At 50.3% G+C, this 14221-nt stretch overlaps 1 protein-coding gene across 1 annotated transcript; it reads right to left on the bottom strand.

Moving 5' to 3' along the window:
• Window positions 1-2102: 2102 nt before the first annotated feature.
• LOC113998036 (nuclear receptor coactivator 1-like) lies at window positions 2103-9078 on the bottom strand (the record flags this gene model as incomplete). Its single annotated transcript, XM_039378200.1, has 2 exons — window positions 2103-2269; window positions 8972-9078. Coding segments are annotated over 2 exons (274 nt in total), but the record flags the coding sequence as incomplete, so codon positions are not given.
• Window positions 9079-14221: the final 5143 nt, after the last annotated feature.

Genomic DNA, 14221 nt, shown 5'->3' with positions numbered 1-14221 from the left:
AGTTTCCCGGAGCGGATCCAGGGAATTCCACACCCTCTCTCCCTCCCCACGCTTTGCTTCCAACCCGGAACGGCTCCGGATCCGCCGGGATCCGTTTTTTATCCAGGATTGATTTCGGATACAACAACCCCCCCTCACCCCCACAAGACACCGCGGGAACATCCCTCGAATCCGTTGATTTTTATGGAGCGGCTCCGCTCCAGAACGTGCCAATAAAATTCTCATCTCCCACTGATTCCCATCGCAGTCGGGGCTTGGAGGATCCCAGGAGAAGGAAAACTCTCCCAGATGGAATTATTACATCAGGATTTTCCACTAATTAATCACTGTTCTTGTGGATTCTGAAGGATTCCGGGAGAAGGAAAACGATTCCAAATGGAATTATTACAGCAGGATTCTCCCACTGATTCCCACCATTATCGTGGCTCGGAGGATCCCAGGGGAAGGAAAACAATTCCAAATGGAATTATTACATCAGGATCTCCACTAATTAATCACCATTATTGCAGTTCAAAGAATTCCAGGAGAGGGAAATCTCTCCTAAATGGAATTACTACACCAGGATTCTCCACCAGAGAATTCCCAGAGATTCCCACCATGATCGTGGCTTGGAGGATCCCAGGGGAAGGAAAACCCTCCCACATGGAATTCCTACATCAGGATCTCCACTAATTAATCACCATTATCGTGGTTTGAAGAATTCCAGGAGAAGGAAAACGATTCCAAATGGAATTATTACAGCAGGATCTCCCACTGATTCCCACCACAATCGTGGCTCGGAGGATCCCAGGAGAAGGAAAACAATTCCAAATGGAATTCCTACATCAGGATTTCCCCTAATTAATCACCATTACTGCGATCTGAAGAATTCCAGGAGAAGGAAAACTCTCCTAAATGGAATTACTCCACCAGAGAATTCCCAGAGATTCCCACCACGATCGTGGCTCGGAGGATCCCAGGAGAAGGAAAACTGTCCCAAATGGAATTCCTACATCAGGATCTCCACTAATTAATCCCCGTTATCGTGGTTTGAAGAATTCCAGGAGAAGGAAAACGATTCCAAATGGAATTATTACAGCAGGATTCTCCCACTGATTCCCACCACTATCGTGGCTCGGAGGATCCCAGGAGAAGGAAAACAATTCCAAATGGAATACCTGCATCAGGATTTCCACTAATTAATCACCATTACTGCGATCTGAAGAATTCCAGGAGAAGGAAAACTGTTCCACATGGAATTATTACATCAGGATCTCCCACCATTATCGTGGCTTGGAGGATCCCAGGAGAAGGAAAACGATTCCAAATGGAATTCCTACATCAGGATCTCCACTAATTAATCACCGTTATCGGGGTTTGAAGAATTCCACGAGAAGGAAAACGATTCCAAATGGAATTATTACATCAGGATTCTCCCACTGATTCCCACCACAATCGTGGCTTGGAGGATCCCAGGAGAAGGAAAACAATTCCAAATGGAATTCCTGCATCAGGATTTCCACTAATTAATCACCATTACTGCGATCTGAAGAATTCCAGGAGAAGGAAAACTCTCCTAAATGGAATTACTCCACCAGAGAATTCCCAGAGATTCCCACCACGATCGTGGCTCGGAGGATCCCAGAAGGAAAACTCTCCCACACGGAATTCCTACATCAGGATCTCCACTAATTAATCACCATTATCGGGGTTTGAAGAATTCCAGGAGAAGGAAAACCCTCCCACACGGAATTCCTACATCAGGATCTCCACTAATTAATCCCCGTTATCGGGGTTTGAAGAATTCCAGGAGAAGGAAAACCCTCCCACACGGAATTCCTACATCAGGATTTCCACTAATTAATCACCGTTATCGGGGTTTGAAGAATTCCAGGAGAAGGAAAACGATTCCAAATGGAATTATTACAGCAGGATTCTCCCACTGATTCCCACCACAATCGTGGCTCGGAGGATCCCAGGGGAAGGAAAACAATTCCAAATGGAATTCCTACGCCACGATTTCCCACTAATTCATCACCATTCCCGTGGTTTGAAGAATTCCAGGAGAAGCCCAACCCCTCCCCCCACGGATTTTTCCCGCCGTTCCCGAGGGCCCCCCTCACCTTGCTCCAACCTCTTCATCTGCTGGATCTGGTCGACGGTTTTCCGGAGGATCTTGCATTTGTCGGGTTTGACGCTGAGGGTGTCGATGTCCCCGATGTTGGCCGACAGCAGCTCCGCCAGCTCCTCCAGGTACTTGTGCTCCTGCTCCCGGCGCCGCTTCTCCGCGCTGGGAAAACAGGGAAAAACCCGTCACGTCCGCGGGAATTCGGGGGGTTTTAGCCCTTTATCCGGCTTCGGCGCGCCCGGAAACGGGGAAAAGGAGACGGGAAAACGAGACGCGGTGACCGGGATATATCCCAGGTCTCTGATTTTGGGATGGGAGCTTGGGAGATCCCAAATATCCCGTTTATGTCTTGTTTTGGGATGGATCCTGAGAGATCCCAAATATCTGATTTATGTCTTGTTTTGGGATGGATCCTGAGAGATCCCAAATATCTGATTTATGTCTTGTTTTGGGATGGATCCTGAGAGATCCCAAATATCTGATTTATGTCTTGTTTTGGGATGGATCCTGAGAGATCCCAAATATCTGATTTCTATCTTGTTTTGGGATGGATCCTGAGAGATCCCAAATATCTGATTTATGTCTTGTTTTGGGATGGATCCTGAGAGATCCCAAATATCTGATTTATGTCTTGTTTTGGGATGGATCCTGAGAGATCCCAAATATCTGATTTATGTCTTGTTTTGGGATGGATCCTGAGAGATCCCAAATATCTGATTTATGTCTTGTTTTGGGATGGATCCTGAGAGATCCCAAATATCTGATTTCTATCTTGGTTTGGGATGGATCCTGAGAGATCCCAAATATCTGATTTATTCTTGTTGGGATGATCCTGAGAGATCCCAAATATCTGATTTCTATCTTGTTTTGGGATGGATCCTGAGAGATCCCAAATATCTGATTTATGTCTTGTTTTGGGATGGATCCTGAGAGATCCCAAATATCTGATTTCTGTCTTGTTTTGGGATGGATCCTGAGAGATCCCAAATATCTGATTTATGTCTTGTTTCGGGATGGATCCTGAGAGATCCCAAATATCTGATTTATGTCTTGTTTTGGGATGGATCTTGAGAGATCCCAAATATCTGATTTCTATCTTGTTTTGGGATGGATCTTGAGAGATCCCAAATATCTGATTTATGTCTTGTTTTGGGATGGATCTTGAGAGATCCCAAATATCTGATTTATGTCTTGTTTTGGGATGGATCTTGAGAGATCCCAAATATCTGATTTATGTCTTGTTTTGGGATGGATCCTGAGAGATCCCAAATATCTGGATTTCTATCTTGTTTGGGATGATCCTGATGGATCCCAATATTGATTCTGTCTTGTTTGGGAGGATCCTGAGAGATCCCAAATATCTGATTATGTCTTGTTTTGGGATGGGCCTGGAGAGATCCCAAATATCTGATTTCTGTCTTGTTTTGGGTAATGGATCCTGAGAGATCCCAATATTATGTATATCTTGTGGGATTTGGATCCTGAGATCCCCAAATATCTGATTTCTGTTTGTTTTGGGCTGGAGAGATCCCAATATCTGATTTCTCGATCTGTGTTTTGGGATGGATCCTGAGAGATCCCAAATATCTGATTATGTCTTGTTTTGGGATGATCCTTAGAGTCTTGATTTTAGTCTTGTTTTGGGAGGATCCTGAGAGATCCCAAATATCTGATTTATGTCTTGTTTTGGGATGGATCCTGAGAGATCCCAAATATCTGATTTCTATCTTGGTTTGGGATGGATCCTGAGAGATCCCAAATATCTGATTTATGTCTTGTTTTGGGATGGATCCTGAGAGATCCCAAATATCTGATTTATGTCTTGTTTTGGGATGGATCCTGTGAGATCCCAAATATCTGATTTATGTCTTGTTTTGGGATGGATTTTGATAGATCCCAAATATCTGATTTATGTCTTGTTTTGGGATGGATCTTGAGAGATCCCAAATATCTGATTTATGTCTTGTTTTGGGATGGATCCTGAGAGATCCCAAATATCTGATTTCTATCTTGTTTTGGGATGGATCCTGAGAGATCCCAAATATCCCGTTTATGTCTTGTTTTGGGATGGATCCTGAGAGATTCCAAATATCTGATTTATGTCTTGTTTTGGGATGGATCCTGAGAGATCCCAAATATCTGATTTATGTCTTGTTTTGGGATGGATCCTGTGAGATCCCAAATATCTGATTTCTATCTTGTTTTGGGATGGATCCTGAGAGATCCCAAATATCTGATTTGTATCTTGTTTTGGGATGGATCCTGAGAGATCCCAAATATCTGATTTCTGTCTTGTTTTGGGATGGATCCTGAGAGATCCCAAATATCTGATTTATGTCTTGTTTTGGGATGGATCCTGAGAGATCTCAAATATCTGATTTATGTCTTGTTTTGGGATGGATCCTGAGAGATCCCAAATATCTGATTTATGTCTTGTTTTGGGATGGATCCTGAGAGATCCCAAATATCTGATTTCTATCTTGTTTTGGGATGGAGCTTGGGAGATCCCAAATATCCCATTTATATCTTATTTTGGGATGGATCTTGACAGATCCCAAATATCTGATCTGTATCATATTTTGGGATGGATCCCGATAGATCCCAAATATCCCATTTATATCTTATTTTGGGATGGATCTTGACAGATCCCAAATATCTGATTTATATCTTATTTTGAGATGGATCTTATTTTGGGATGGATCCTGATAGATCCCAAATATCTGATTTGTATCTTAGTTTGGGATGTATCCTGATATATCCCAAATATCTGATTTAGATCTTATTTTGGGATGTACCCTGATAGATCCCAAATATCTGATTTCTATCTTAGTTTGGGATGGATCTTATGTTGGGATGTATCCTGATAGATCCCAAATATCTCATCTTATTTATATCTTGATATATCCCAAATATCCCATTAATATCTTATTTTGGGAGGTACCCTGATAGATCCCAAACATCCCATTTATATCTTCTTTTGGGATGGATCCGGATAGATCCCAAATATCTGATTTCTATCTTAGTTTGGGATGTTTCTTATTATGAGATGGATCCTGATAGATCCCAAATATCTGATTTACATCTTATTTTGGGATGGATCCTGATAGATCCCAAATATCCCATTTATATCATATTTTGGGATGGATCTTCATAGAGCCCAAAGATTTCTATATTATTTTAGGATATATCTTATTTTGGGATATATCTTGATACATCCCAAATATCCCATTTAGACCTTATTTTGGGATGTATCCTGCTAGATCCCAAATATCTGATTTGTATCTTATTTTGGGATGTATCCTGATAGATCCCAAATATCTGATTTTTATCTTGTTTTGGGATGGATCTTATTTTGGGATGGATCTTGAAAGATCCCAAAGATTTATATCTTATTTTGGGATGGATCCTGATAGATCCCAAATATCTGATTTCTATCTTATTTTGGGATGTTTCTTATTATGAGATGGATCCTGATATACCCCAAATATCCCATTTATATCTTATTTTGGGATGCACCCTGATAGATCCCAAACATCCCATTTATATCTTATTTTGGGATGTATCTTGATATATCTCTTGAATTCCAGGCGAGGGAAAGCTCTCCCAAAGGGAATCACCACGTCAGGATTTCCACTAATTAATCACCATTATTAACGGTCATTAATGGCGATTAGTGGTGATTAATCACCACTGTTAATGGTGATTAATGCAGGGTAAAATTCGTGCGTTCGGATCTTTAGGGATCGAGTGACGGTGACTGAACTGAATCCGAGTCATTCCCACTGCTGGGAATTCCAGGTCCTGGAAGTCCTCGGCAATATTAAATAAAAGTTCCCTTCAGCTCCCTGTGGGATGGGACTATCCCGGCTGGGAGAGCTGGGAATGGCCAGGCTGGAGAAGGGAAGGATCCCGGGAGAGCTTGGAGCACATTCCAGAGCCTGAAGGGGCTCCAGGAGAGCTGGAGAGGGCCTGGGGATCAGGGCCTGGAATGCCAGGCCCCAGGGAATGGATCCCAGTGGGAAAGGGGAGATTTGGGGGGGAGATTGGGAAGGGATTCCTGGCTGGGAGGGTGGGGAGGGGCTGGGCTGGAATTCCCAGAGAAGTTGTGGCTGCCCCTGGATCCCTGGGAGTGTCCCAGGCCGGGTTGGATTCCCTGGGATAGTGGGAGGTGCCGGGGTCAGAACGGGATGATCCTTAAGGTGCCTTCCCACCCAAACCACTCCAGGATAAAGGACACTCAGCATCCATTCAGAGGGATTTCTATGGAATGTGGGGGGCTGGAATTCCCAGAGAAGCTGTGGCTGCCCCTGGATCCCTGAGAGTGTCCAAGGAAAGGCTGGAGCCACCTGGGATAGGGGGAGGTGTCAGGGTTGGAATGGGATGATCCTTAAGGTCCCTTCCCATCCCTTCCAGGATTCCGTGAGGCTCCACGATGAACCTTCACCTCCCAAATTCCCAAATTCCCTCTCCAGCAGCTCGTTCTCCTCCCTCCCCGGGAGGAGTGACTGGAATGACGGGAGTGACAGGAAAGACTCGTCCTCCTTTTGTCTCCTCCAAATCCCAAAAGAGATCAGTAAAATCCTGGAAAACACAAACTATTCCCACCCGGACCGTGAATTCCATGAGTCCTTCCACGGGAGACATCCCAGAAAACCCTCGGCAGTGGGTTTAGGTGGGTCCAAGGGCCCTCAAATCCCTGCCAAGGGATCACAGGGATTCAGAAACACCTCCATGGAAGTGGGCTTGGAAGCCCAGCAGGATCCGGTTGGGAACGGGTGACACCGGCACCGCCAATTCCCAAAGGATCCGGGAAAAGGGGAATGAATTCCTCTCCCCGAGACCCAAAAAGCAGCAGCAGAGGGGGGGAGAGAGCCAAGAAAATCCCATCCCTGCGTCGTGGGCGAGCTCAATTCCATGAAAAAACCTGGAGTGTCGCCGTTGCTGTGGAAACTTCCGAAGGGTGGGAGGGAGGATCGGCCAATTTTCCTGCCACGGGAGCGTCGGGAGAACATTCCAGGGGCGGGTTGTTCCCTGGGGCTCCCGAGGAGGGGTTGAACCTTCCAGGGGGTCGGAAGGTTGGTTCGATCCGGAGGATTTCATGGAGCGGCTCCAGGGAGGAGGAGGAGGGTTGGGAAGGAGGGAGACACGGCACCGGTGGGGAATTCCCGCCTGGAGTTTGGGAACCTGCTCCAGCTCCGGGGTTTGGGGTCGGATGGTCAATCCAAGGTCAAGTGGTTGAGTGACCCCTCCCGGAAAGGCTGGAGGTGGGATGGGGGTCATGGGATCATGGAATGGGTTGGGTGGGAAGGGACCTTAAATCCCATCCCATTCCATGGGCAGGGACACCTCCCGCTATCCCAGGGAATCCAACCCGGCCTGGGACACTGCCAGGGATCCAGGGACAGCCCCAGTTTCTCTGGGAATTCCAGCCCAGCCCCTCCCCACCCTCCCAGCCGGGAATCCCTTCCCAATCTCCCTCCCAAATCTCCCCTTTCCCACTGGGATCCATTCCCTGGGGCCTGGCATTCCAGGCCCTGATCCCCAGGCCCTCTCCAGCTCTCCTGGAGCCCCTTCAGCCTCTGGAATGTGCTCCGAGCTCTCCCGGGATCCTTCCCTTCTCCAGCCTGGCCATTCCCAGCTCTCCCAGCCTGGAGCCAGAGCCTGCCATTGGATCCATCCCCAGCCCAGCTCCTCCCTGGGAAGGAGTTCCGGGAACAAGGGGGTTCCCTGGGAATCTCGGCACTCAGGGCAGGGTCTCCCTTCCCCTTTCCTGCCTTTTCCATCCCCACATTCCATGAAAACCCCTCTGAGTGGATTCTGAGTGTCCTTTATCCCACAATCCCAGACTGGTTTGGGTGGGAAGGGGCATTAAGGCTCATCCCATTCCATGTTCAGGGACACCTCCCGCTATCCCAGGGAATCCAACCCGGCCTTGGACACTCCCAGGGATCCAGGAGCAGCCACAGCTTCTCTGGGAATTCCAGCCCAGCCCCTCCCCACCCTCCCAGCCGGGAATCCCTTCCCAATCTCCCATCTCTCCCTGCCCTCTGGCACTGGGATCCATTCCCTGTGTCCTGTCCCTGCATCCCTTGTCCCTGGTCCCCTCTCCAGGGATGTTGTGCTCGGACAAGGAAGGAGAATCCTTCACCCAGCAGTTCCCTCTCCTCCATGATCCGTTCGTTCCTCATCCCATACATTTGGGAAGACTCCTGGAGGCTTTTTTTGGGGATGCTTGGGGGTCAGGAAACACATCCCAAGGGATCTGCTTCCCAAGGGCCGACTGGATGGATCCGGGCCCGGTGTGTGTCCTCATCCCCTGGAGAGCAGATCCCTTGGGAAGAGGTGTCCAAGCCCCCCTTGGCACCGTGGGATCCATTGATTTATCCCAAACTCCGCTCCGGGGTGAGGATCGGCTCCGGGACCAGCCTGGATTCAGAGCTTGGACTCGTAAAAACACGGGAAAGGTTCATCCTTCCCAACAGACTCCAGGGAAAAAGACTCACAGGGAGCCTGGAAAAGCCCGTGGAAGGAGGTCACGGCCGCCCCTATCCTGGAATTCTCTCCCTAAATCAGGTGGGAAAGCTCGGTCCTAAGGGGCAGCCGGCGCAGCAGCTGGGAATGATCCCGGGATTCCAGGGAGAACCCCTTTGTGTTCCCTAATTCCAGCATGGAAGAAGAAACGCAGAATCCTCGGGAATCCGGCGGGAAGGGAAGGCTCGGGATGAGAACGATCCCAAAAAATCCTCCCCGAGCACCCCGAATTCCTGAAACCACCCCATGAATCGGGATAAGGAGCCTCCAGCCCTCCTGAGCATGGAGGGGAAAGGCCGGGAATGCCGAGGGGGAGCGGGAGCCGGGAATTACCTCTGGGCCGTGTCGCAGGGGGATCCCTTCCTCTTGCGGGAGTCGGGATTGGCGGGATCCGTGGAGCTGTCGCCCAGGCCGCTCATGGTGCCCCACCTACTGTGCGCCTGGAAAAGAGGGAAAACGGGGATCAGGGGGAGCTTTTTGGGGCGGAAAACGCGGATCAAGCGACCTCTGGAGTCTTGGTTGTGGACTTGGGTGACTCGTCCGGGAAGGAAACACGGGATTTTCCAGGTGTCCCCTCCCGGTCACCACGTGGCCAATCCAGCCCTCAACACCATTCCCAGCTCTTCCCTGCATTCCCAGGGATTTCACCTTCCCAAACCTACGGCATTTCACCCCCAGCCCATCCCAGGGAGTTGTTCTGGAATCTGGGATGGATCCGGGTGGGTTTCCTTCTCCTCTCCTTCTCCATCTCCCCCCTCGCTTCCTCTGACTCATCCCCCCTCCCTCCTGCTCCCCAAACACACTAATGAAGCAGGGCGTTATGAGGGAAAAAAAGGATCAGAGTGACCGCTGAGACCCAGCAGGACTCTTCCCTAGTGAAGCATGCCACGTTTGGGAAGGAAAACAGGAATTCCAGTGACCCTCCCGGTCACCACGTGGCCAATCCAGCCCTCAACACCATTCCCAGCTCTTCCCTGCATTCCCAGGGATTTCACCTTCCCAAACCTACGGCATTTCACCCCCAGCCCATCCCAGGGAGTTGTTCTGGAATCTGGGATGGATCCGGGTGGGTTTCCTTCTCCTCTCCTTCTCCATCTTCCCCCTCTTCCTCTGACTCAATCCCCCTCCCTCCTGCTCCCCCACCTCCCTAATTAATCCTGGCCTTTAATTAGGGAAAACATGGATCAAGTGACCTCTGGAGACCCAGCAGGACTTTTTCCTATGGAATCAGTGCCACGTTTGGGAAGGAAACACGGGATTTTCCAGGTGTCCCCTCCCGGACACCACGTGGCCAATCCAGCCCTCCCCACCATTCCCAGCTCTTCCCTGCATTCCCAGGGATTTCACCTTCCCAAACCTATGGCATTTCACCCCCAGCCCATCCCAGGGAGTTGTTCTGGAATCTGGGATGGATCCGGGTGGGTTTCCTTCTCCTTCTCCTTCTCCTCCATCTCCCCCCTCTTCCTCTGACTCACCCCCCCTCCCTCCTGCTCCCCCAACACCCTAATTAATCCTGGCCTTTAATTAGGGAAAACATGGATCAAGTGACCTCTGGAGACCCACCAGGAGCCTCTCCTATGGAATCAGTGCCACGTTTGGGAAGGAAACCCGGGATTTTCCAGGTGTCCCCTCCCGGTCACCACGTGGCCAATCCAGCCCTCACCACCATTCCCAGCTCTTCCCTGCATTCCCAGGGATTTCACCTTCCCAAACCTATGGGATTTCACCCCCAGCCCATCCCAGGGAGTTGTTCTGGAATCTGGGATGGATCCGGGTGGGTTTCCTTCTCCTCTCCTTCTCCATCTCCCCCCTCGCTTCCTCTGACTCATCCCCCCTCCCTCCTGCTCCCCCACCTCCCTAATTAATCCTGGGTTTTAATTAGGGAAAACAAGGATCAAGTGACCTCTGGAGACCCAGCAGGACTCTTCCCTATGGAATCAGTGCCACGTTTGGGAAGGAAACACGGGATTTTCCAGGTGTCCCCTCCCGGTCACCACGTGGCCAATCCAGCCCTCCCCACCATTCCCAGCTCTTCCCTGCATTCCCAGGGATTTCACCTTCCCAAACCTACGGCATTTCACCCCCAGCCCATCCCAGGGAGTTTTTCTGGAATCTGGGATGGATCCGGGTGGGTTTCCTTCTCCTCTCCTTCTCCATCTCCCCCCTCTTCCTCTGACTCATCCCCCCTCCCTCCTGCTCCCCCAACACCCTAATTAATCCTGGGCTTTAATTAGGGAAAACAAGGATCAAGTGACCTCTGGAGACCCACCAGGAGCCTCTCCTATGGAATCAGTGCCACGTTTGGGAAGGAAACACGGGATTTTCCAGGTGTCCCCTCCCGGTCACCACGTGGCCAATCCAGCCCTCACCACCATTCCCAGCTCTTCCCTGCATTCCCAGGGATTTCACCTTCCCAAACCTACGGCATTTCACCCCCAGACCATCCCAGGGAGTTTTTCTGGAATCTGGGATGGATCCGGGTGGGTTTCCTTCTCCCTCTCCTTCTCCTCCATCTCCCCCCTCTTCCTCTGACTCACCCCTCCCCTCCTCCCTCCCCCTAATTAAAGCCCGGCCTTTAATTAGAGCTGACGAACTGACTCATCTCCGACACCTTCCCACGAAGCCCTTCCCGCCTTCCCGAAACCCCCTCTCCCGGGAGATCCTCCCACCGTGCCCAATCCCTCGGGAATGTCCCGGTTCCCTCCCCTTCCCGGCGCAGGGACGTTCCTCCCCCTCGTCCTTAGGCCGCGATTAACGGGGTTAATTAAACCCGGCCCGGTTGGTTAAACCCGGCCCGGAGGAGAGGTCTGAGCCACCCAGGAAGGGCTGAGGGTCGGAGCACCGGAACATTCCCGCGCGTCAATCGGGAATTCCGAAGGTTTCAGCGGATAAATCCGGGTTTAAGCGGAATAAAGGCAAGGAAGAGGCAATTTGGGCCAAGCTTGGAAGCTCCGCCTTGGAGGGTCCTCAAGGGTTGGGCCTTGATGCCCCTGGACCAACTCCAGCCCGAAATCATGGGAATGGGGCTCCAGACGTCCCAGGGCCCTCGTGGAAGGGGTTAAATCCAGGGATGGAGCTTTCCCGGGAAACCAGCAGGCTTTGCCGGAGCCGCTCCGTGATTTGTTCCCAAGGCACAACCCAATCACTCCCCTTCATCCCAGGGAAAATTCCAGCAGCCAACTCGTTTTCCAAATGGGTGGGAAAGGAAAATGAACATCAATCCACGTCCTGTGGACTAAGGATCATCCCTAGGGACGCTCCAATCCAGAGGAAAGGCGGGAATTCTAACATTCCCATCATCCCTGTTGTGTTCCCGACTCACAGGAACAACCCAGAGAAAATTCCAGCAGCCAACTTGTTTTCCAAGAGGGTGGGAAAGGAACATCAATCCATGTCCTTCGGACTAAGGATCATCCCTAGGGATGTTCCAATCCAGAGGAAAGGTGGGAATTCTAACATTCCCATCATCCCTGTCATGTTCCTGACACACTCCCATCACTCCCCTTTATCCCAGCGATTATTCCAGCAGCCAACTTGTTTTCCAAAAGAGTGTGGAAAGACGGGAAGAGGAACATCAATCCACGTCCTGTGGACTAAGGATCATCCCTAGGGATGCTCCAATCCAGAGGAAAGGTGGGAATTCTAACACTTCCATCATACCTGTCATGTTCCCGACACACATCCCTCACTCCCCTTTATCCCAGGGAAAATTCCAGCAGCCAACTTGTTTTCCAAAAGAGCGTGGAAAGACGGGAAGAGGAACATCAATCCACGTCCTGTGGACTAAGGATCATCCCTAGGGATGCTCCAATCCAGAGGAAAGGCAGGAATTCTAACATTCCCATCATCCCTGTCATGTTCCCAACACACTCCCATCACTCCCCTTCGTCCCAGGGATTATTCCAGCAGCCAACTTGTTTTCCAAATGTGTGGGAAAGGAAAATGAACATCAATCCATGTCCTGTAGACTAAGGATCATCCCTAGGGATGCTCCAATCCAGAGGAAAGGTGGGAATTCTAACATTCCCATCATCCCTGTCATGTTCCCGACACACTCCCATCACTCCCCTTTATCCCAGGGAAAATTCCAGCAGCCAACTTGTTTTCCAAAAGAGCACGGAAAGACAGGAAGAGGAACATCAATCCACGTCCTGTGGACTAAGGATCATCCCTAGGGACGCTCTGATCAACAGGAAAAGTGGGAATTTAACATTCCCATAATCCCTGTCATGTTCCTGACACAACCCAATCACTCCCCTTCATCCCAGGGATTATTCCAGCAGCCAACTTGTGTTCCAGAAGGGTGGGAAAAGACGGGAAAGGCTTGGATAACAAAATAATAATAATAATAATAATAACAATAACAATAACAATAATAATAATAATAATAATAATAATAATAATAATAATAATAATAATAATATCAGAACAACTTCCAGCCGCGGGAAATCGAGGAGGCCCCGGAAAATCCGTCGCTTTTCCAAGCTGTCCCTGAAGCCCAGCTGGGCTCCGGGAGGGAGGGAGGGGCTGCGCTGCTCGTTAGGCTCGTTACACTAATTGCAATCAGCGCCTCGTTACCTGCCCGGGCCAGCTGGGCTCCGGATTAATTAACGGGAAGAGGAGGGGCTGGATTTTCCAACCTGCCCCCCCCCCCCGTCCCGGGATCCCATCGGTGTCCAAACGGGATCCCAAAGGGATGAGGGGGAGAGGAGGGAGAAGGGATAAAAAAAACCAACAAAAACCCAGGAAAACACATCAAAAACTAAGGGAATAAAGGTCAGGGATGTTCTGTGGCTTCGGGAGGAAGGGGGCACCCACCGGTGCTGCTGCAGGTCCGGGATTTCATGGAATCATGGAATGGTTTGGGTGGGAAGGGACCTTAAGGATCATCCCATTCCAACCCCAACACCTCGACAGGCTATCCAAATGGAAAAGCCACCCTGCCTTGGACACTCCAAGAGATCCAGGGGCAGACACAGCTCCTCTGGGAAGTTTCCAGACCACCCCTCCCCACCCTCCCAGCCCGAATAACCTTCCAATCTCCCCCCCAAAGCTCCCTTTCCCCGGGATCCATTCCCTGTTGCCTGGCATAAGGTGCCAGGCCCTGATCCCGGAAAGGGGGGGAGGAGGGGGAACAGGCCCTCTCCAGCTCTCCTGGAGCCCCTTCAGCCTCTGGAATGTGCTCCAAGCTCTCCCGGGATCCTTCCCAAATCCAGCCTGGCCATTCCCAGCTCTCCCAGCCTGGAGCCAGAGCCTGCCATTGGATCCAGCCCCAGCCCAGCTCCTCCCTGGGAAGGAGTTCCGGGAACAAGGGGCTTCCCTGGGAATCTCGGCACTCAGGGCAGGGTCTCCCTTCCCCTTTCCTGCCTTTTCCATCCCCACATTCCAGAAAAATCCCTCTGAATGGATCCTGAGTGTCCTTTATCCTGGAATCCTGGAATGGGTTGGGTGGGAAGGGCCCTTAAATCCCATCCCATTCCATGTTCAGGGACACCTCCCGCTATCCCAGGTGGCTCCAACCCGGTTCAGAGCCAAGCTCAGGAACTAAACTCTGGTCTAAAGCCGAGACAGACCAGGAATTTT

Source organism: Pipra filicauda, unplaced genomic scaffold (genome assembly GCF_003945595.2).
Source record: "Pipra filicauda isolate LSUMZ 115617 unplaced genomic scaffold, ASM394559v2 scaffold1313_size18109_pilon, whole genome shotgun sequence".
NCBI classification, from domain to species: Eukaryota; Metazoa; Chordata; class Aves; order Passeriformes; family Pipridae; genus Pipra; species Pipra filicauda.
This window is presented reverse-complemented; position numbering and strand designations above follow the sequence as displayed.